Source organism: Cornus florida, unplaced genomic scaffold (genome assembly GCF_030987335.1).
Source record: "Cornus florida cultivar Cherokee Brave unplaced genomic scaffold, ASM3098733v1 CherokeeBrave_3.0.0_Hap2_Chr04, whole genome shotgun sequence".
NCBI lineage: Eukaryota > Viridiplantae > Streptophyta > Magnoliopsida > Cornales > Cornaceae > Cornus > Cornus florida.
Genome location: NW_026775574.1, coordinates 104,183,306 through 104,207,010, shown reverse-complemented (window position 1 = coordinate 104,207,010; position 23,705 = coordinate 104,183,306). Strand labels below are relative to the sequence as shown.

General features: G+C 38.0%; 1 protein-coding gene across 2 annotated transcripts in view; it reads left to right on the top strand.

Moving 5' to 3' along the window:
- Positions 1 to 9,457, top strand: part of LOC132304416 (transcriptional corepressor LEUNIG-like) — a 15,523-nt gene extending 6,066 nt beyond the window's left edge. The window contains exons 9-19 of one of the 2 annotated variants that reach the window (XM_059802083.1): positions 72 to 121; positions 1,948 to 2,259; positions 2,410 to 2,631; positions 3,105 to 3,350; positions 3,450 to 3,582; positions 4,407 to 4,516; positions 4,673 to 4,822; positions 6,731 to 6,886; positions 7,024 to 7,140; positions 8,449 to 8,655; positions 8,986 to 9,457. In XM_059802083.1, the coding sequence (XP_059658066.1) occupies positions 72 to 121; positions 1,948 to 2,259; positions 2,410 to 2,631; positions 3,105 to 3,350; positions 3,450 to 3,582; positions 4,407 to 4,516; positions 4,673 to 4,822; positions 6,731 to 6,886; positions 7,024 to 7,140; positions 8,449 to 8,655; positions 8,986 to 9,129 (1,847 nt within the window). In that variant the 3' untranslated portion in view covers positions 9,130 to 9,457. The remainder of the gene's footprint in view (positions 1 to 71; positions 122 to 1,947; positions 2,260 to 2,409; positions 2,632 to 3,104; positions 3,351 to 3,449; positions 3,583 to 4,406; positions 4,517 to 4,672; positions 4,823 to 6,730; positions 6,887 to 7,023; positions 7,141 to 8,448; positions 8,656 to 8,985) is intronic. The other variant, XM_059802084.1, reaches the window with a different exon arrangement.
- Positions 9,458 to 23,705: the final 14,248 nt, after the last annotated feature.

Here is a 23,705-nt window from a genome sequence, read left to right as displayed (position 1 = left end):
AGATGGTGGAACTTAATGGCTAACGTTTAGTTGTTCCTTGCTTGTGGCTGACAAGGTGCTTGTTGTTTTAGGATCAAATCAAGGTGGTAATAATTTGACATTGAAAGGATGGCCCCTCACTGTAAGTGTATTATGCTTCCTTGCATCACTATCTTCCTTTCCTTTACCATGACAATCTTGACGTACCTGGTCTAATGCTTTATTAAATTATTTTTTTAAATATAGGGTTAGAATGTGGTTTGCTTAGAATTTCATGCTATGGGTATGTGTCAGTTTATTGCATTTGTGATGCAATAATTTTTAGGGAATAAAAAATATTCCGCACTTACTCTACACTCTTGACTTCAGCATAATAATTAAATAAATTTAGTAGGAACAAAGATAACTTAGTGGAGTTTTTCTAGCTGAATTGAGGTACAGGCTTCAGAATATTTGTCTTCTTTAAAAAATGGTCTTCCTTTGTTGGCAAACTACCTGTCATGGTTAATGAGTACATGAGTGAACAGATCTTAGTACATGAGTAAACAGGTCTGGGGCCTCTAGATCTCTTTCTTTAACTCTGAACTTTATGTAACCGGGGGGGGGGGGGGGGGGGGGGGCTTCGCTGAAAACTGTTATAACAGAGTTTCTCAATGTAACAGTTGGTAAGATTGGTGTCTACCTGAAGTTTTTAATTTCAAAAGGCAGCTTGAAATTCACCTTCTTCATCTCCTGTCCCTCAACCTCAGAATTTCCTAATTTTACGATTCCTGTTGGGAACAAAGGTAGCATTTCAAGTATTCAATGTCTCATCTTAGAGCTGGAGAACTTTGTGAGGTTTGAAAAAGTGAAATTCTGCTACAGGGTTCTTGGATGGAATATGAAATCGTTGTTTTAATTTAGAACTTGATTGAGAATGCATCGTAGAATCAGAATCTTCCTGTCCCGTAAAGTGGTGGGTGTTCTTCGCTGTTCATTGATTCTTTGGTTTTGTTTTCAAAGTACAATGGTTGTTCTTCATGGGCAACCTTTTATGTGTATAATGCAAAACATTATCACAGACATTTTTGATCTTTCTGGTTCTAGTTCTAGAACTTCTACCAACTTCTTTTTTTTTTTTTTTTTGGGTGATAGGTTCAGTATGGCCTTGTTATCATTTTTTCTTTTGAGATCTGGATTGAATTGCTGCCATGTAAAGTAAGATATGGAAATCATTTTTTGTTGGGTGTTTGGTTGCCTTACAGGATCGGGCTTTGCCTTGTGTTATGTTTTGAATTGGCCTAGTCATGGTGGAGGATATTGTCGTTTGTTTGGGCTTCACTTGTAATGCAATAATCAGTTTGCCCCATTATTTTTTATAACACATTGTTCATTTGGTCTTGGTGAAGGCCTTTTTCTTTTTCCTTCTCCTTTTTTGGAAACCTGGGACAGAATTTTATAGCTTTGCAGGTTGATAAGTTCTAGGTAATGTTTTTATTTTGTTTATTATTTTTATTTTTATTTTTTTATCATTTGGTCTTGGAGACGGTGTAGTCATGATTCATGTTGCCAACATTGTTGCAAGACTTGACAGGCCTACAAAAATTTCTTGCTGTATCCAAATTCAATTATTTAAAGAGCAGGCAGGAGAAGCACAGATCTCTGAATTAAATGTTAAAACACCCTGCTAAGTATTTTCTATGAGCTTGATATTCTGTTCTTATTTTTATTGACCCCAAGGCGGTTTTTGGACTATTACCTCATTCTTTCACCTATTGTTGATACCCAAGGCAATCACATGCATTTTTGTTTTGCATCTGAAGTAATTCATTGTCAGTAATTTTTCATGTTCGCTGGGTAATGCGTTATGCAAACTTACTAACTTGGCCTTGCAGATCATGCTTTTCATGGCTTTGAATATGTGATGTTGAAGTTTGTTTCCGCATTTTTATTTACTCTCTGTCTTTCTATTTAATCATTCGCCACTAGGGTCTCGATCAGATTCGCTCTGGGCTTCTGCAGCAGCCAAAATCATTTATGCAAGGTCCTCAGCCTTTTCATCAGCTTCAAATGCTGACACCACAGACCCAGCAACTTATGCTTGCACAGCAGAATTTGACCTCCCCATCTGCCAATGACGTGGAAAGCAGAAGGCTGAGAATGCTTCTAAATAGCAGAAGCATGGGTGTCGGAAAGGATGGCATTTCAAATTCTGTTGGTGATGTAGTTCCAAATGTTGGATCACCTCTGCAAGCTGGTTGTCCTGTTTTACCTCGTGGAGATCCAGATATGTTTCTTAAGGTTCTCTTTTCCCCCCATCAATAACCCCTCTATGCCGTTGAAGTTGTTGCATCTCTGGGGTTTCTTCCTTTCATAATTTACCTTGTTTACCTTGTATTCAACATAGGTCCAATATTTTTTGTGTTTCTAAATGTTCTGATTTATGTGTAGTTAAAAATGGGCCAAATGGCTCAGCTACAGCAGCAGCAGCAGCAGCAGCAACAACAACAGAACAGTAATCAACAACAGCAGCAGCAGCTTCAGCAGCATGCTCTTTCTGGTCAGCAATCCCAGAGTTCAAATCACAATCTTCACCAGCAAGATAAAATTGTTGGGGCTGGTAGTGTCACTGCAGATGGTAGCATGTCAAACTCCTTTCGTGGAAATGATCAGGTCTGTTAAATTCTGGTTACTCATAAAAAAATTATAAAGACAATCTGTTGAAAGTAGATTCATGCTCTTGGCATTCTCTCCACTCCATGTGGCCCTATCATGATTCATGGGCGAGTTCCTTTTTTTTTTTTAAAAAAAAGAAAAACTGTGGAGAATGAGAATGAAGTTGAAAGGGACAATAAATGGCAGTTATGGCATATTTTTGAAAATTCACATTAACAACTCTCCCTATTGTTTAAATATCCATCATAATTCTTGAATTACCCAAAATCAAGACACTGTAATATTTTCAACTTAAATATATTATAGAATATGTCGAGGTTGATGAACACTTGGCATTACAATCTTGGGAGTTGGGCAATGATATCTCTGGTGTTTTGGGTTGGGGATATTATTGTAAACTTCATAATTCATATGTTAGGTCTATATAATTGTTAAGTTGATTCCTAACATGGTTTCTAATGCATTTTAAGGCTTCAAAAAACCAGACTGGAAGGAAGAGAAAGCAACCAGTGTCATCTTCAGGTCCTGCCAATAGCACAGGAACTGCAAACACAGCAGGACCTTCCCCAAGTTCAGCACCCTCGTCGCCTTCAACTCACACACCTGGAGATGTGATCTCAATGCCTGTTTTGCCACATAGTGGTAGTTCTTCGAAGCCTTTGATGATGTTTGGCACCGATGGTGCTGGTTCTCTGACATCACCATCAAATCAATTGGTGAGCTATCTTTTCATTTTCTTTGTATTGGTGGAATTATTATTATTATTATTATTTTGTTTACTTGCATGATTTCACATTGACATTCCATTTTGACAGTGGGATGATAAAGATCTTGGGCAGGCTGATTTTGTGGAGGATGGATCTCTTGATGATAATGTTGAGTCTTTTTTATCACATGATGATACAGATCCCAGAGATACAGTTGGTCGTTGTATGGATGTTAGCAAAGGTCAGTTAGATGCTATCTTTTTACTTGGCTTGAGCATCGTGACAAAATCTTCAAAATATGGAAAATTTTGGAAACTATTACATTTCTAATCTAACTAGTATATCCTTTTTCTATTGTATTATACTATAGTGTTCAAAAAATTATAAAAATATGCCTAGGATTGCCCCGTCGATCATCTGGTAACTTCCATCACCACTCTAGCATAATAGTGTAGGCTTTGTCACCATATTCTTCTTAGATGTGGTATTTCCTAGAACAGAGATCTTAAATTATTTTTGTGATTATTCTGAACTTTCTGTTTAGAATCGCCCGAGTAGTTTTGACATTTTCAATTCTTTTTGGAAGCTAACATAATATATAGTTACTCTTGCATGTCAGTGTTTTTCTTTAAATTTCTTTCTCTGTTTGATTTTATTTCCATCTTTTCTAGGAAAGGAAAATTTTGCTGTAAAAATACAAGCAGACTGATAAACCAGCTGCTCTCTATGCACTGTTGTATGCAATATAATAATGATTATTCTACTTTTATATATTTTAAGGATAATTATGCTTAATATTTATCTATATAAGCTATAATGTTGAATTTTTTTCTTCGTTTACAATTTGCACATTTCATGCAGTTTTCAATTATTATTCTCTCTTCAGATACGATTTTTATCAAGTAAATCCTGAGAAAATCAGTACCAATATCATAAGGCATAAACTTCAACTAAATTCAGAACATGTAATAACTGAGTCTCATTCACGCAACAACTGAGAGTCCAGAATTAGTGATCAATAGTCCGTGTTTGGTCTTAATGGTACTGCTTCTGTATTTAATTCAGGTTTCACGTTTACGGAAGTCAATTCTGTTCGAGCTAGCACAAGCAAAGTTATCTGTTGCCACTTTTCATCAGACGGGAAACTGCTTGCAAGTGGTGGCCATGATAAAAAGGTGAGTAACAAGAGGCTGGATGGAATATTGTAAATGAGTATGAGAATGAATGTTCCGAAGAAACAAACTATGGCAAATTTAAATGCTTCTTAATTTTTACAGAATTTTTTTGGGAAGAATATTTTGAAATAATTTGACTGATGGTTTGTGTTACAGGCTGTATTGTGGTACACAGATACTTTGAAGCAAAAAACAACACTTGAAGAACATATAGCACTAATTACTGATGTCCGTTTCAGTCCCAGCATACCCCGTCTTGCAACTTCTTCTTTTGATAAAACAGTCAGGGTTTGGGATGCTGACAATGTTAGTATACGTTTTCTTTCCTTTCTTGGCTCAACTAATTGTGTATATATCTGCTCTGAAATATTCCTTTTTCGGACTTTGTATATTATTTTTCATCTGAATCTCCTTTCTGGAAATATCTCTGTTATTATCATTATATTTGTGATTTGACCTTGTCACCTCAGATCATTGACCTAACTGTGGTAACTTTGGTGGAGCTGGTAACACATTATATTTTTATGTTATTGTGGGAAGATTTGTTCATTACGGTGTCCACTTGAATGTTGTTTTTACCCCCCCTCCCTTCCACCCAAAAAAAAAATTATTTACTTGGGTTGGGGGAGGGAATCTGGACGTGTTTAAATGCTATTTCAGCATTTGGGGTTTTCTTTTCTGGGGGACACAACTTACCTCTTTCCTTCTGGTTTAAAAATGCATTGTGGCACACCATTTGTTTGGCACATAGATAAACAAGGAGCAGCATATGCATTTTTTTCCACTTGCTTTTTTCTTGTTAGATACATGAGTGCGCTTCCAGTGCCAAGGGTGGTTTTACCTCACAACCTTCATTGTGGGTCATATGGTAATAGTTAAATGACTTCTGAACACATATATTTGTGCTTTTTGCATAATGATGCAGTAAAAACGAGGGACTTGCTCTCTTATTTAAGATGCAAGCTACGGTCATAAACAGCCCTTCTCTCTTTCATATTCTTTGAAAATGCTGCTATCTGAAGATTTGGAAAGTTTGATAATTTATATTTTCAACCACAAAATTTGTGCACAAACTATTCGATATTGTTGGCTTGTGAATTATTGTCATCAAACCACGTGGTTTACAAATAAGTTATCAGATTCCAAAGCCTGGAATCACCAAGCACCTCTTGAGTCAGACCTTACGCAAGATCTTCTCAGATCATTCTGCAGATTCGTCAACAAATCCCTTTCCTACGCTATCTGCTTCTCCTTGGACTTTTCATCTCCATGATTAGTGAGGCCCATGCAATTTGTTCTTTCCAAACTTTCCAGTTGATGCTCTGTCTAGTAGTTTTCAATTTTGTTCCTTGCTTTGATTCTCTCAATCACATATAGTATGGCATTCTGTGAGGAATTGTAGATTTATTCTCAAGCTTTGCCCCACTAGAAGATTTAGATTCTCTCAATAATATGTAGAGTTAAAGCCCCAGTGAGAGATGCGTAGAATGACTATAATATCATATTTATAGCCATTATTGGAGTCCTATGTAAAATTGGAAAATAAATCCTTGTTAAATTTTGATTTGAGAGTGTTTCCAAAAACCAGGTTCTCAAAAGGTTCAATCGAGTCCTTGATCAAGCAAAAAAATTTCCTCCAAAATTTCAATCATTGGCCATTCAATTGATTCTCTCTGTTTTGGAAATTTTGATTAAATCATTTGATCAAAACCCTAATTTTGAAGACATAATTAAAAACCATACTTTGAGTCTTTGAGCCTTCTAAAGATCATACCTGAGTCATAATTGATCTCTAGGGTCTCAACTTGCCTTAACCTAGATATGTAATTAAGTAAAGATTTGTGATGTGTTCTATAATGATTTCATCTTCATCTTACAAAGAATTTATGACACTTTGACACGTTATAAACGAAGATTTGAGTAGGAAATTGCCAGTTCTTTTTGCCAACATTGAATTAATAAACATAGAATTAATTCTTGAAATTGTCAAACTAATATTTTCCTTTTCTCATTGTTCGTTCTGGTGCTAGAGTTTTGAATGACTTTTTTGTTTTTGTATGTGTACTTTATTTGTCTCCTTGAATTATTTGATTTTGATTGTCTCTGTTTATCTCCTTTTTGCTGTGGAGGCCCAATTCTTTTAGATAATTTTTGACTTGATTTGAATTCGTATTCTAGATATACTCTTAACTTCATTTATAAATTAAACTGCAGCCTGGATATTCACTTCGTACTTTTACTGGACATTCAAACTCTGTTATGTCACTAGACTTCCATCCAGTTAAAGATGACCTCATCTGCTCTTGTGATGGGGATGGTGAGATAAGATACTGGAGTATTAACAATGGTAGCTGCGCAAGAGTGTTCAAGGTAAAAATTATTGTTCTTGTTCTTTTGCATTTTATATATTTATGTGAATGCATCATTTTCGATTTTAATTTTTCCTTTTTTCCCCCTTGAGAAAGAGGGACGGGGATAATCAATCTTATAATATCTTTTTGTATTAGGGTGGCACGGCCCAGATGAGATTCCAACCCCGTCTTGGAAGATATCTTGCTGCCGCCGCCGAAAATATTGTATCTATACTGGATGTGGAGACTCAAGCTTGTCGGCATTCACTACAGGTCAGATTTTAGTTTTATCTCGCTAGAGAAATCCAAGGTTTGTATGCTAGTATTTAGCACATAATTATTGGTTTTGAATTCCATGAGTAGCAGTGAATTAAGTGTTACATGAAGTTGTAGAGATAAATGCTTTATAGAAGGGGGAAAAAAAAGAAAGAAGAAAAAGGACCCTAAGGTATGCCTCATAAACACCCGAAGTTATAGGATGTGATTAGGACTTATTATTGATGCGTATAATTCATCTGTGCCTCAGACTAGGAATGTGGAGAACAAAAAGGTGAGTACAAATGAACATCTAATGAAGTCCAATAAATGATGTGGGACAATAACATATGAAAAACAAAAAACAGTAATTGTCTTTTAAGTAATATTCTTGAATGCATAATAATATATGTTTCCACTGTGATTGAAAATTAAGGAGTGCATTCTTCTTGATCTGACCATTTTTGCCTTTGACATATTTCACCAATTCATCCCTCTATGGCATTTCAACAAAGTAATTCAGTAGATAATTGAAGGGTAAAAATGTTAGTTCTTATTTTTGCAACAATTATTCCTTTTTTCCCTCCTCTCTTCTGCCCATTTTTGGAGGGATGACAAGAGATTGGCCTCCCTCCTTTCTTCCTCTCTCTTCCATTCCTTCCAACCAAACAATGGAAGCATCCTCCTTCCTTTCTTCCATCCTTCCAACCAAACATAGCATAAAAGACTTTGTTGGCAATGATATACGCCCACTAACTGGAGCAGTCCACATTGATCCCTAATCTGTTAGTCTCTCTGATACAATGCTTCCCCCCACCACCTGGGGAAAGGAAAAAAAAACATTTGTATAAAGGTCAACTGTTTGTTGAAATCGAACAGTAGATCCATGTTGCTGCAGGTAGGTTGATCGGTGGCATAGTATACACGTCCTATTATGTTAGCCCTAGTCCAATGGAATTTTAATGTCGCGGCCACACAAAACTATGATATGCCTTTTGGATTTTCTTTTCCTAATTAGAGCCTTATTCCTTAGAAGTTTTATATGAGTCTTAATACTTTACCTGGTGCTTGAAGCAGAAGGCTTTTGTTTCAAAGAACAGTTGCACTTGAACAATACGAAAGTGGATACTTCTATGATTGTATATTTTATAGCATACGAGTCAGATGTAGTTCTTTGGGAAACTATTACTGATTCTATAATTCTTGATACATGTATTCTCGATGTTTATTCCATTTTACCTGCAAGGGTTTTACATCTAATTTTTGCTTTCTTAGTCTCTTTATGTGGCATTACTCCCTTGATTGATCTTGGATCCGTTATTACAGGGGCATACAAAACCGGTTCATTCTGTTTGCTGGGATCCTTCTGGCGAGTTCCTGGCATCTGTCAGTGAGGATTCTGTTAGAGTTTGGACACTTGGATCAGGGAACGAAGGGGAGTGTGTTCATGAGCTAAGTTGTAATGGCAACAAATTCCACTCCTGTGTTTTCCACCCTACATATTCTTCATTGCTGGTCATTGGCTGTTACCAGGCAAGTCACTCTGCTCTACTGTATTGTTTATTGTGAAATTGCACTTTTTCTTGTTTGTGTTGTCAATCTAAATCCACTTGAAGTTGGTTTTTATACAACACATAAAAAGTCAGATATTGCAATAATGTCACAGCCTTCGGAAGCTGAATGCGGCCTTTCAACTTCTACCTTGTTAACATCATTTTGGAAAAGAGAACTATTTCTTATTCAAAATTGATCATCTAAACCATTTCTTCTAATTTATTTTTCTCCCTCAATAATTTCTATACAATACACTGACATGGTTTTACATTACTGATGTGCTTAAATTCTTCCCGGCATTTGCTACAGTCACTGGAGCTTTGGAACATGACCGAGAACAAGACAATGACTCTTTCAGCCCACGAAGGACTGATTGCTGCCTTGGCTGTATCAACTGTGACGGGTTTGGTTGCTTCTGCTAGCCATGACAGAATTGTTAAGCTATGGAAATGAGACATTACTCTTGTTGTGTGCTACTAGCAAAACTGTTTTTTTGCATTAGGAATAGTTTTTTTTTTTTTTTTGCAGGTTCTTATCAAATGTTAGTAGCTTGTGCCTATTTTGATAGCTCAATCTTTGGTTCCTTGTAACCAAAAAAACTTAGAAACTAAACTTGTATTATGGCCGTCGCTGTTGTCGTCGTTTATCCGTTAACGTCAACGTTATGACGATCATTAGGAACTGTTTGTAATATCATGTACCTACAAAATGGACATCCTATGTTTTCTCTGTGTTGGCTGTCTTAAGGATTAGGATCAAGTATGATACCTGTTTTCTTCTCCATATGGGTATTATTTTCCTTGTCATTTCAGGTTACTGATTTTGTTGCTGGGATTTGTTTATTCAGTGTTCAGCTTCACATTAATTTTAGATTCTCTATTTTGATATTTAATAATTTGCCTGAATGAAACGCCATTACTGGAGGTAGAAGATACGATTTTTTTTTCTTTCTTTTTATTCGTAAGTGCAGATACGATAGAAAGATAAACTCTAGAAAAGTTTATTCACATTGATTGTGAATGTCTTATCTTCTTTAAATGTCCATAATTTGCAAAAATTGACGGAAACAACGGACTCTTCCTTGATCAACCCTGATTTCAGTTTCAAGAAAACAAACCCAACAATTTAAATCTTGTTTAAAATAAATCTTTCAACTGCAGAATTTTCTTTTTCTTTTCACACGCACACATATTTAACTCTTGTACTGTTTTTCACATCACCACCACTTTCAATTTTAACACTCACTTGGTCTAATATTCCCTAGCTACATAACTATTTTCCTAAAAAAGATACATGATATATCTATATATTTTCTTACGAAACTATTACTAGTAGATACCCTATAGTAAAGTTCCCCTATATTATAACCTCTAAAAACAAAAATATGATTGTATTTGCAAGGTGAACCCTGCAACCAGACGCTTTTTTGTTCCAATTCAGGTGCTTAATTTTGTGTTCTGTAAGAGTCGAATCACCAATTGGACTATGACATGCAATCAAATTGTCTACTTTATTCAATTTTTTTAATTACATGACTTTTCGTGATTAACGGGAATCACATGGTCTTAGACCACCTTATAATTTTTCGAACCATCCAAGTTTCCCAGAAATTCCTTAGTCACTGTGCCACGATTACCCTTTCTCTATATTTCTTTAAAATTGGTTAGGGTTAGGGTTAGAGTTAGGGTTGTGAACTTGTGATTAGAAAAAGGTCAAAACTAAATAAAGCCAAAAGTTCCTATCTGTTAATCAAGGATGTTGTGGATACTCATATCTCAAAAATGTGAAATATATAAATATAAGCATCAATTTAAAATTAGTGAAAATGCATATATAGCTCACTAGCATGTCCACAAAATTGATGTAGCCACGGTACATCTTCAAATTGCATTTATTTTGGCGCGCAGTAAAAAAAACGAAATCGTATTGGATGAATGAAATGTCAAGATTTTGGCATCAATCTGAAAATTATATTTTTTATTGTTCCCAACCAAACAACAAATTGAAAAAGGTAAAATTATGTAACAAAGCCAGGACTATTTTTGGGAAGGTCTATTAACTGAATTTTATTTTCTTTTCACACACATATATATAAAAAGTGGTTGTGTGTGGGGAGGCCATCCGGTGGGTACGCAAGGCAGGATGCCCATTCAACTCTCTTGCAACCATGGGCCTTCCCCCTGACTGGGCTGGCCCATGGCTGTTGGGCCCTTCCATTTAACCCCATTAACCTCCATTTTGCACATTTTTGTTTTTTGCATATTGGCCAACCCATGGTGGGTTGGGTTCCTCTCTGACCCGGAGGCTACACCCATCAGGGTTCGGGTGCGCACCTATTTTTGTCATGGAAGCGAGAGAGCGGTGCATTTGCCTGCACCGGTGGCCGAACAACAAGAACCACATCCAACCACTTTAATGCCCCACTTGGTCACAAGTCCACGTTACTGGGCTCGGCAATGTTAGAGTACAATAAAATTAATTATTAAGAAGAAGGTTATAGTGTATTTTAACAATGTGGGATTTTGTTAATATTAATATTCCCTACACAATGGTTCATTTGTCTTTGCTTTTTGTATGCCTATGTATATATATTAATTAGTTATTGGGAAAAAAAAAGTGCTGAAAATAACAAATCAATGAGAATACTTTGTTTCAAAAGGCGTAGAATTTAATCAAACAGATAATATGATCATCTCATAGTGAGTTGAACAACAAACAAAGAAGAATAAAATATAAAGAAAGAGATAACAAATATTGAAGACTATTAAGTCAAATATTATATGCAATGTAAAGGTTTACATTAATGATGTGTTTAGAAGCACCAAAATCGAAACTTTAAAATTACAATTCATGAAAAGTTTAGTTCAAAGAAACCCTTAAAATATATATATATATATATATATATTATTAGTACTCCATATGGGTGCTGCTTCAATAGTCTGCAAATTATCTTCATTAATCAGTTTGATCCTCTGTAAATCAAACCTGCCCATGTCATGACCTCGATCCATACATGTAATTTGAATTCCCAATATTCATCCGTGAAGTGATTAAGTTGAGTTCGGAGAACTCTTTGCTGAGAGCGATACTAATTCATTTCCAACCCAAAAACAGCACCAATCACCATCCCATAATGATTCCATTCAAGAAAACAAACCCTGATTTCAGTTTCAAGAAAACAAACTAACCCAAAAACTTATTTCAAATGCATCTTTTAATTTCTTTTTTATATATAATTATCCATGATATATACATATATATAAAGAAAACAGAAAACTGAATGTATAATTTTAATGTAGGACCAACGTACGTACCTTGATTGAGGCATGTTTAGGATGGTGTTTTGATGATGAGTGAGAGGTGAAGAAGACAAGATTAGCCTCTGAAGCAATTGCAATATATATATAAAAGCATTAATTTAAAATTAGTGAAAATGCATAGCTCACCAGCTTGTACATCTTCAAATTGTATTTATTTTGGCTCGCAGTAAAGAAAAGAAATCGTATTGGATGAATAGAATGTCAAGATTTTGGCATCAATCTGAAAATTATATTTTTTAGGGATAATTATACTGGCTTCCTTGAGGTTTCATCAACATACACTGACCTCCCTTTTTGTTTATCAAATTACACTGACCTCCCTCGATATTTGTATTCTAAAAACATGGACCTCCCCTCCATTACTGAAAATGATGATGTCATCAATTTTTTAATTCTCAAATTCCCATTTTAGACATGTAAATAAATTATTATCCTAACTAAATCATATGAAATTACTTAAATATCACATCTTCTTTCTTCAAGGCCAAACCAATCAAACCGGTTCGTTGTTGCTTGGGGGTCGCCGGACAGTGTAAGCTTCTGTACACTTCACTGAGTTTGGGTCTGCCCAAACCATCACCATCAGTCATTGCAACTCACCCAGGCCATGAGTGGGATTGCATAAGATAATGCAACAAAGCTTAGTTAAACCAGAAGCAGAGGATAACAGAAAAAGTAGAAATTGGAGCTCAAGCGTCTCTCTAATGGCAGACTCTAAGCTCACCCTCTTCATCATCTCACTGTCTTTAATTACATCCACATTCTTACCAGGTAAAAAACCACAAGCCCACTTCAGAAAAATCAATCTTTAATAGATTGATATACTAAAAAGTCTTACAAACATATATGTATATGTATAGATTTGTATACTAAATTAGCATTGTTTCCACAAACCCATTTCTAAAAAATCAGTCTTTACATACCCATTTATGTATATATGTAGAATTGTATACTGAATTTGTATTGATTGCAGATATTAAAGTGCAACAAGATGAAGATGAGCCATATGTTGGAGTCAACATAGGTACAGATATATAAAATTTGCTATCACCAAAGGACTTGGTTTTGTTTTAGAGATGGGTTTTTTGGTCTTTTCATAATTTATCATTTTTGCAATAAAATACAATTAAATATAATGAGGGCAAATTAGTAACTTCACTCTTACAAGGGAGGTCATTATAATTTGACAAATAAGAGGAGAGGTCTATGTATGTTAACGAAACCTCAGGTCACTATAATTATCCCTATTTTTTGTTGTCCCCAACCAAACAACAAATTGAAAAGGAAATTAACTCTTGCTTTTGAAAGCTGAAAGAAATATATATATATATATATATATAGATGTATGTATATGTATATGTATATGTATATGTATATGTAAAAAAAGAAAAAGAAAAAAGAAAAAAATATATATGTGCCTGTGTATATATATAAAAAGTGGTTTGCGCGGGGAGGCCGTCCAGTGCGCACTTATTGTTGTCAGGGAAGCAAGAGAGCGGTGCATTTGCTTGCACCGGTGGCTAAACAACAAGAACCGCATCGAACCACTTTAGTGCCCCCCTTGGTCACAAGTCCACGTTACTGGGCTCGGCAATATTAGAGTACAATAAAGTTAATTATTAAGAAGAAAATTATATTATATTTTATCAATGTGGGATTTTGTTAATATTAACTAAACTTGTATTATGGCCATCGCTGTTGTCGTCGTTTATCCGTTAACGTCAACGTTATGACGATCATTAGGAACTGTTCGTAATATTATGTACCCTACAAAATGGACATCCTATGTTTTCTCTGTGTTGGCTCTGTCTTAAGGATTAGGATCAAGTATGATATCTATTTTCTTCTCCATATGGGTATTATTTTCCTTGTCATTTCAGGTTACTGATTTTGTTGCTGGGATTTGTGTATTCAGTGTTCAGCTTCACATTAATTTTAGATTCTCCATTTTGATATTTGATGATTTGCCTGAATGAAACGCCATTACTGGAGGTAGAAGATATGATTCTTTTTTTTTTTTTTTTTCATAATTGCAGATATGATTCTTTATGAAAAGCAACATTAAAATTTATGTCAAGTCTCAAAACATTTGGGCCAAATTAGACTGATGGCCCATGTGGCTAAAGTGTAAAGGGTAGTCCAAAGTCACACAGAGCAAGTTCAAGAGCGAAAATTCGAATGCGTGCGGCGGCAAAATATGTCGCATTCAATGGGAATAGGAGCGAGAGTGAGCAAAGCAACATCCATTTAGAATTCAATGGGAATAGGAGCAAGAGTGCCCAGAGCAACATCCATTTAGAATTGAATGCGAATAGAAGTAAGAGCACACTCGGAGCATCAACATCCATTTATAATTGAATGCGAAGAGGAGCGAGAACACACTCGGAGCATCGCTTTAAAAGAATTGTATGACTTAGAGGAAGTCTAGACATAGCAGCACTTGAAGATGAATTGGGTGACTTAGAGGTAGTTTAGACATAGCAGCACTTGAAGATGCATGTATCAATATATTAACAAGTCAAGACCCTTGGCAAGTCAACGTCATACCGTATGAACCGAGTTGGATTGACCCCATCATTACTTATATTCGAGATGGCGTTTTGCCTATGCAAAGGGATGAAGCTAGGAAACTCAAAAAGAATGCCGCAAAATACGCCATCGTGCATAACCAACTGTACAAAAGATCCTACTCTGGCCCATACTTGAAGTGTGTCACCCCCGCAGAGTCGCAGCAGGTATTGCGAGCTATTCATGAAGGTGTGTGTGGCAATCATTCTGGGGGAAGATCGTTAGCGCATAAAGCAATGACACAAGGGTATTTCTGGCCGAACATGTCAAGAGATGCGGAGGAGTTCTCTCGAAGGTGCGATAAATGCCAACGATATGGACCATTGATCCACCAACCACCTGAGGAATTGCACGTAATGGCCTCGCCATGGCCTTTCGCGCAATGGGGGATGGATGTGGTCGGTCCTCTGCCAACGGCAAGAGCTCAGAACAAGTATGTGTTACTGGCCACGGATTACTTCACTAAGTGGGTGGAAGCAGAACCATATCCTAGCGTGACTCAGACTCATGTGAGACGATTTATTTGGAACAATATTATCTGCCGTTTCGGCGTTCCAAGATCAATAGTCATGGATAATGGCACGAACCTCGACAACAAGCAAGTAAGAGAGCTGCTGGAGGAGTATGGAATTAACCAGAAGTTGGCTGCAGTAAGTCATCCTCAGGCCAATGGACAAGCAGAAATTACAAACAGAACCATTTTTGCCTGCATTAAGAAGAAGCTGGAGGACCATAAAGGGAAGTGGTTGGATGAGCTCCCGAACATCCTATGGGCTTACAGAACCACCCCAAGGCGGCCGACTGGGGAGAGCCCGTTTGCAATGGCATATGGTACTGAGGCAGTTATACCGGTTGAGCACTTGGTCCCAACTATCAGAAGCTTAGCATGGAGTCGAGATCAGAATGACAAGATGTTAAGATTGAACCTCGATATGATAGACGAAAGTAGGGACGCTGCAGCAATAAGGTTAGCATCATACCAGCAAGTATTGGCGAATAGTCACAACAAAAGAGTGAAACACAGAGATTTTGCCCCTGGCGATCTGGTTCTGAAAAGAAAGGTGGGGATAGTAAAAAAAATGATGCCACCTTGGGAAGGCCCATATAGAATTGCAGAAGTCATAGGCAAGGGAGCATATACGTTAGAAACCATGGCGGGAAGGTTGGTCAGCAAGCCCTGGAATGCCACGTCTCTGAAGAGGTACTACCAATAAAAGCTAAGTTTCGGCTTTATTGGGTGTTGTTTGTTGTCAATCAAGTACGTATGAATGTGCAAATTCCTGAAATTTATAAAAATAACTTTCTTCTTCAATGGGTTGCTAAAAATAAAAAAAAAAATGAAAATCCAAGTGGCAAGTGGCATTTTAGCCGAGCGCCAGACACTTAAGCAAGATAAGTGGCAGCTGGCACCATTAGCCGAACGTCAGACACTTGCTAAAAAATGAAAAGCCAAGTGGCAAGTGGCATTCTAGCCGAGCGTCAGGCACTTAAGCAAGATAAGTGGCAGCTGGCACCATAAGCCGAACGCCAGACACTTGCTAAAAAATGAAAAGCCAAGTGGCAAGTGGCATTCTAGCAGAGCGCCAGACATTTAAGCAAGATAAGTGGCAGCTGGCACCATAAGCCGAACGCCAGACACTTGCTAAAAAATGAAAAGCCAAGTGGCAAGTGGCATTCTAGCCGAGCGCCAGGCACTTAAGCAAGATAAGTGGCAGCTGGCACCATAAGCCGAACGCCAGACACTTGCTAAAAAATGAAAAGCCAAGTGGCATTCTAGCCGAGCGCCAGGCACTTAAGCAAGATAAGTGGCAGCTGGCACCATAAGCCGAACGCCAGGCACTTGCTAAAAAAATGGAAAGCCAAGTGGCAAGTGACATTCTAGCCGAGCGCCAGGCACTTAAGCAAGATAAGTGACAGCTGGCACCACAAGCCGAACGCCAAGCACTTGCCATAAACAAGCACGCGACAAAGTTAATACAAAAAAAAAAGAAAAGAAAAGGTATATATATATTGAAAATGGGTTTGAACAGAGCGTAACACAAAGGAAAAAGAGAAAAAGAGTTCTGTCATCTCATTCATGATAAGCATTGGATTTACAAAAAAAAAAAAAAATGAAGTATTCAAGTCACATTGTTACAAAAAAGTATAGAATCGGAGAGTCCTAGCTAGCTGCCCCAGTACCGACAGCCTCCTGGTTGTGCCGGTCCGCCTCTTCAGTCCCATCAGCCATCTCACCCTTACGAGGTGGGGAATCAAGATGAATAACAGAGTCATTCTGCTGGGGGCCAACGTCAGCAGTGGCTATGGGAGATACCACAGTTGACGATTGAGGAGCGGTTAGAGGCAGAGCGGTAGGAGGAGCTGTAGTGATCCTAGAGGAAGCAATGTCCTGGCATTCATCAAATATGTGCTCCGCTTCGGTGGGTTCTGGGTCAACATAGACCCCAAGAGGGTCAATCCCTAAATCCTTATCGACCTCATCTGGAGTTGAGCTGGTCTGTCCCTCATCCGGAACTCGGTCGGAGAAACCTTCTCGGAATCCTTGAGCATATCTAAGAGCGCCGACCCTTGAGAACCGAGCATGAAGAGCTAGCATCCCACCGTTCACTCTGCTGATGGTATCAATCAGAGCAGTACGCTCATCCAGAGCTCTCTTCTCAAAAGCCATCCGAGCAGACTGTTCATCAGCCAGAAGGCACTGGAGCTCTGCCTTTTCGTCTCTGATTGAATCACGCTCAGTCTGCCAGACACTCTTTTCAAGCTGGAGGGCATCCTTCTCATCCTGAAGAGAGTCGTTTTCCTTCTTCAAGACATCTCTTTCTTGTTCGGTTTTTTCAAGCCGAGCCAATACCTCGGTATTCTTGCTGGCGAGAAGGTCGTTTTCCTTATTGGCCACCTCTAGGCTATCAGAAAACTTACGAGCCCTGGCGTTCCCCATTTCAACCTGCTTCTGCATAGCCATCATTCCGAACAAAGTCTGCATAGATATACATTAAAAATGGTTAAACCGATAGTCTGGTCGGACGAAGGCAAGATCAAATAATATGAAAGGATTCATGAGTTGGAAAATAAAAGTCACCTCCATGGCAGATTGGGGAAAACGGCTGAACACATCCTTCTGGGATAAACCTTTCGCCGCCTCAAGGTTTTTCGGAGTCCACATGCTCCTATAATACGCCATGGCGGTCTGGCCATCCTTTAGCATGGTCTCGTTCGGCTTCACGAACGTCCCATCCGTTCGGGTGTACCGAGGAGCCCATGGTGGTAAAGTGGGAAGAGAAGGGGAGGCTGAAGCAGAAACAGAGGCACCAGCTGCAACAGGCCCGGAGGGGGCAGGAGCTCTGACTGGGCGATGCAAGAGAGCACCCGGCCCAGAGAACCGGGTCCTTCTTATAAGAGGTTCCTCCTCAGGGTCGACTCCACTGTCAGGATGAGGCCTTTTGCCTCGTTCTTTGTCCCGAGCGCCCCCAGCGGCAGCAGGGGCTGTAGTGATTTGTGGAGACGCGCTCGGGTTGGTAGCAGGGGTGCTGACAACAGAATCAATAGCCACCGTGCTCGGGATGGTGTCAGAGATGGTGGCTGAGGAAGAGGCTGATGCAGGAGAGGAAGTTGCCCAGCAGCAGAAGTGGCTGGGGGAGTATTTTTCTTCCTGCCAAAGGATGGAATCTGAAGCCTGCTCATGGTATAGCCGAGGGATGAGAGCGCTAGAAGGTTGTCTGAAGTGAGGAGGTCTGAGCAGGAAGGAATATCGTTCAGAACGTATTTCTTCAAGTAATTACTCCTATCCCTGCAAACACTGTAACTCAAGTCATCACAAGGTATTCCTAAGGAGCGGCATAAGAAAGTACAAAAGCGAGGAACACATGTTTCGCAGGGACAATCGTTTTTGTGAGATTTGAATTTCTTATATGAGGAAACAGAACAGACGCCAAAGGCGCTCAGGATCGGGTAATCCTCTGCAGCCGGCGAAGACCAAGCCCCACTAATGCCCACGATGTTATCCCTCCAACCCTTTTCAGATTTGATCGTGTCCGTACATATGGACATCTTGTCGATCGGGTAGAGGTGGTAGAAGGGCTCGTTAGTTCGGATCTTACTGACCTTATAACACAGAAGAAGATCTATGAGGTCAAGGTCCAGACTTCTGTCACGAATCAACAGTAGCATAACGGATATGATTCTAAAGAAATTGGGGTTTACCTGCAGGGGGGATATCCCCAGTCTATTGAAGACATAATTAAAGAAGGGGTGCAGAGGGAACCTAACGATATTCAGTTGAAGGTTTGAAAATAAAACTTCGTCGGGAAGGAGGCCGGCACCGGTCATAATATTAACATCCTTAGGGCAAACCCTAACTTGGATGTTGTCAGGAAGTCTAAGTCTCATACGAAGAACATCTAGATCTACAACCATGGTGGAAGTGTTTGAAGGATCTAAAAGGGTAAAAAGAAGCCTGCCGAAAGTAAAAAGGAACAAAACTAACCTCTGAGGTAGAAAGCAACAAAGAGCACTGCAAGACCGCTGGAAGAATGACTCTTGAAGGATTTCACCGGAAAAAGCTTAGCACTGTTCTAAAAAGAGAGAGATTTGACTGATGATGGAGACGGTAAAAAGGCATGAAGTGGTATTCTAGAGCCTTATAAAGGCGAGGGGGACCCGAGGGCCGAAGCGTCAGGAAGGCGAGAAATTCATCGAGCCCCGGAACATCGATTCTGGATCTGACCGTCCGTTCCCCCATGTGGGTTTCTCGAGCCGTCAACGTCATGATGAGACGCCTTTAATAATTACCCCCTTATTAAACAAGGGGTAATTATGGGGGCAGTTGAGGAGGCCCGAGATGACATGGGCCGGATATGACTTGCAAACGCGACATTCGGTCAGTACAGATGGGTCAGGCCCATAGAAAGACACTGCCATATGGGCCGAACGCAAATAAGCCCACCAAAGATGACCAGGACTCATGGAGGAACGGGCCTAGATCCAGCAGTCCATCAACATTTGTAAATATCTATAAATAGGAGAAGTAATGGAAAGAAAGGGGAGATTTTTTTTTTTTAGTTGAAATATAAGAATTCTAGAGAGAGAAAGAGGGAAAGAATTTCTTGTATTTTCATATACATATAATAAAAAAGGAAAAAGTGAACATATAATTTTAGTGGAGGAGTACCTGATTGATTGTTAGAATTGTTTGTTTATGATGAGTGGGTGAAGAAGGTTCTTCAAGATTAGGATCTGAAGCAGTTGTAGAGAAAAAAAGATGGCTTTATAATCGTGTGTGTATATATATATATATATACTGTACATATATATATATATAATAAAAACTCCTGATTTTAAAAATGATATATATATATATATATATATATATATATATATATATATATATAAAGAAAACCAAAAAACTGAATATATAATTTTAATGGAGGACTGGCGTACCTTGATTGATGCATGTTTAGAATGGTGTTTTGATGATGAGTGAGGGGTGAAGAAGACAAGATTAGCCTCTGAAGCAATTGCAATGAGAAAAAGATGGTTTCCCATCCATTGCATACACCCAGATCGAGCAAGATATTGAAAACATCTTTTTCCCCTTGAATTGCTTCGCAGATTGTGTCTCGCAGTTTGTATATTATAGAGATATGGTGCGTGCACATATATATATATATAGATATATGGTGATTTATTAATCGTTTGGCTTGGGATCACGCCAGCCATGGCTTGGCTTGGCTTTTACGCGAGGGCATTTACATCCTTGGGTATAAGGGGTATGATCAAGATAAGGGTTGGGGTTATGACAAGTGTGTACAAAAATATGCTCGTATTTACAAGGTAAACCCTAGAACCCCGCATATATAGAAGTATTTTTGTGTGAGCATCGAATTAGAATTAGGTAGTTTGAAATCATATTAGTCAGGAATAATTTGAAGAAGCTATTGGCACTCCATTTTCATTTATGGATTGCTTGGTTAGTGATAAGTTTTAATTAGTCATTAATAGTCTTGTATTGACCTTATGCACGGGTGTGTATGAGCGTGTGCAGGTGGTACTAATAGACTATCATACTGGGCGAGTTATAGGTGCACAATCCCACTGGGTGTAGATGGAGCAAGTGTTATATATAGATTCAACACCCTTCTATGACACAACGCGTTTTAAATGCATGATGACCGTGAATCTATTAGAACTCCGAATTTAAGGGTGTTTAACTTGAAGTAGTATCAGGATAGGTAAAAAGCCAACAATATAAGGTGAGGGTCGTTACAAATCTTAATTAACCCAATTTAAAAAATAAGTCAAAGTATACACTTTATTAGTGCCAGATGGCAGAAAATTTAGTTTAAAATTTGTAATAAATTTATTTCAATCATAAAAACAAAGGGCGGATTAGAAAGGAAGAGGTTGATCAAGCAATGAACACTATAGTGATGAAATTGTGGCTTTTGTAAGAGAGTACCAAGGATGTTTTCTGACACGAAGCGATTAAATCAGTATGAAGACCAGACCAATCTTGAAATTAATAATCATGAAAAAACAATAAACAGAGCAGAACACCAAATTTATTACCATCATTATAATAAATAAACAAATAAGAAAAACACTTGGATGGAAAATCATTTGGGATGGTAAGAAGAATGCTGATTTCAGTAAAAAATTTAAGTTCAAATTGGATAGTTCAGGGGATTACTGATTTTAACCCTTAAAAGTTATCAAGAGGTTAAAAGAGCATTTTGGTTATATAATATTTTAAGAATAAATTGCATTCACATCTCCAAGTTTGGGTTAAAGAATTGGAGCTATACAACTTGGACACTTCGAACAATGACACCTCCTAGTTTTGGTTAAGTTAACAAAGACACCCCAACATATGTAAATTGACATTATTACTCTTTAACTTATGAATTGACTAATTTAAATTATCCAACTACAACCATTTTAACATTTCTAAACTTATAAAATAACAAATTTTGCTACCAATTTTCCCTCACCTTTCCCTTTTCTCTCCATTCCCCCACCTACCAGTATACCACTCCCACTACCTCTTGACCACCATCTTGACCACCATCGCAACCACCTCTTCCTCCTTCCATTTCTTCTCTTTTATACACACACACATATGTATAAACAGGCACATACATATATACAGGCGGAGCCAGTGTATGCCCAAGTGCCCCTGGCTTGCCCCCACCCATTAAACATATATGGTAAAAAAAAATAAAAAATTATACATAAACACCCCACTAAAATTATTAGTTTCTAAAATTATCTATTAATTTTTTAAGTTTTTTTTCACTTTTACTCTTTAAATTTCTTAGAAAAAGTTCCTTTTTAAATTAAACTTTAATTTTTTTCCTTCTAAATTCTGTCATTTTTTTTTTCCTTCTACTTCTTTAAATTCTTCTTCTTTTTTTTTTGGTTTTTTTTTTCCTTAACATTGTGCCCCCCTTGAGTGAAGCCTGGCTTCGCCCCTACATATACGCACATCCATTTCTTTTCCAAAGCTATCCATACCTTCGTCCGAATCGCATCATTGCTAGTCCTAGGCGAATTACTTCTTGCTTTGGAATCTTTTGCTCATCGATTAGGGCTCAACAATATCGTACTACCCCAAAGGTCACCACGACGACGGCGAGAATGTCACTGACTTCGACGAGTTCAATCCCAATCCTTATGGCAGCAAATACGAAATTTCCATCACCTATAGTTGCCCTCTTAAGCTGTCAAAAGGTATCTGTTACCCCATCATTGACCTCCGATGACTTCGACTACGACCAAGGGCGAATCCAGAAATTGTTAATGGGGTGGGCTAATATTTTTTTTGGGCGAGCTAATTCTAGTAATTTTATTTATTTATTTATTTTTTGAGCTAGGCTAAAATTGCCTATACTAAAAAATAAAATAAAAAAATAAAATTGGGTGGGCTCAAGTCCATCTCTACATCCGCCCTTGACTATGACCACCCACAGTACACTTCCTATACCAAGCCAACTATAAGGTTCAGTCAGGGATGAATTGGCTCGGTGGGTTCGGTAGAAAAGGCAAGTTTGGTGGTCTCGGGTCCGTGCCTGACCAGCATCCTTTCCTCCCTTGTTGCATGCGATTGTGGTGTGTGCGTGATGGTGGTGGTGAAATGCGCATGTGCATATGTGCATATATGTGTGTGCGCGTAAAAGAAAGGGAATAGGCCTAATTTGGGGGTGGTTGTGGCATTGGCTATGGACAGTGGTGGTGGTGGTGGGCCTAATTTAGGGGTCATTGTGTGAAGGTGGGTGGGGGTGGAGATTGCGGTGGTTAATGGAGAAAGAAGGGGCTGGGCGGTGGTGGGTGATGGTGGTGATGGTAGGTGGTGTTGGGATTAGACATAAGAAGGTTAGAGAGAGAAAAAATGTATGCATGTGGTGTGGTGTATATTGATTGAGGGTAGTTTGGTGATTTTAGGTGAACTGATATTTTGGATGAAAATACTCCCTCTGCCCAATAACACATATCGTGCGTGGGGAATTCACATATCCTGCGTGGGGAATTCAACTTTTTATGGTAGTGGAGTTTTAATAGTTTTTTATTTTATTTATAAGAGTGAAGTTTCAAATATGCCCTTACTAAAAGACAAAATAGTGTTTCGTAATTAGTGTAGTTGTTTAGTTAAAAGGATAGTTTGGAAATGTTATAAAAAATAATACATTCAATTTTGGAATAGGACATGTTTTTTTGGGACATCTCAAAATGAAAAGATGGACAAGTATTTTATTGCGAGGAATATTACTATATTAGACATTTCATGTCACTCAAGGCTGTGTTTGGATCTCATTTATGAAACAAGGTATCATTATTCAAGAAGTGCCTAAATTATAACTGCCCAAACTTAGGGGTGTGAGTGAAATTTACCAATATTTTAAAAGTTGACATTCACTTACTTTTTGAGTGCAAATACATGGGATGAGGGTGATATTATGGTTTTTTCAAAAGTAATGGAGTTTTAAGATATCTTTTTTTAGTATTATACGACTTTTTGAAATAGTACAGGGAGTTGTATGATTTTAATCCCCAAACCCAAAAAAAAAAAAATAAATAAAATAAAATAACACTCCAACTTACCCAAAAAAAAAAAAAATTAATAATAAAAAATTTACATTCCATCACTCA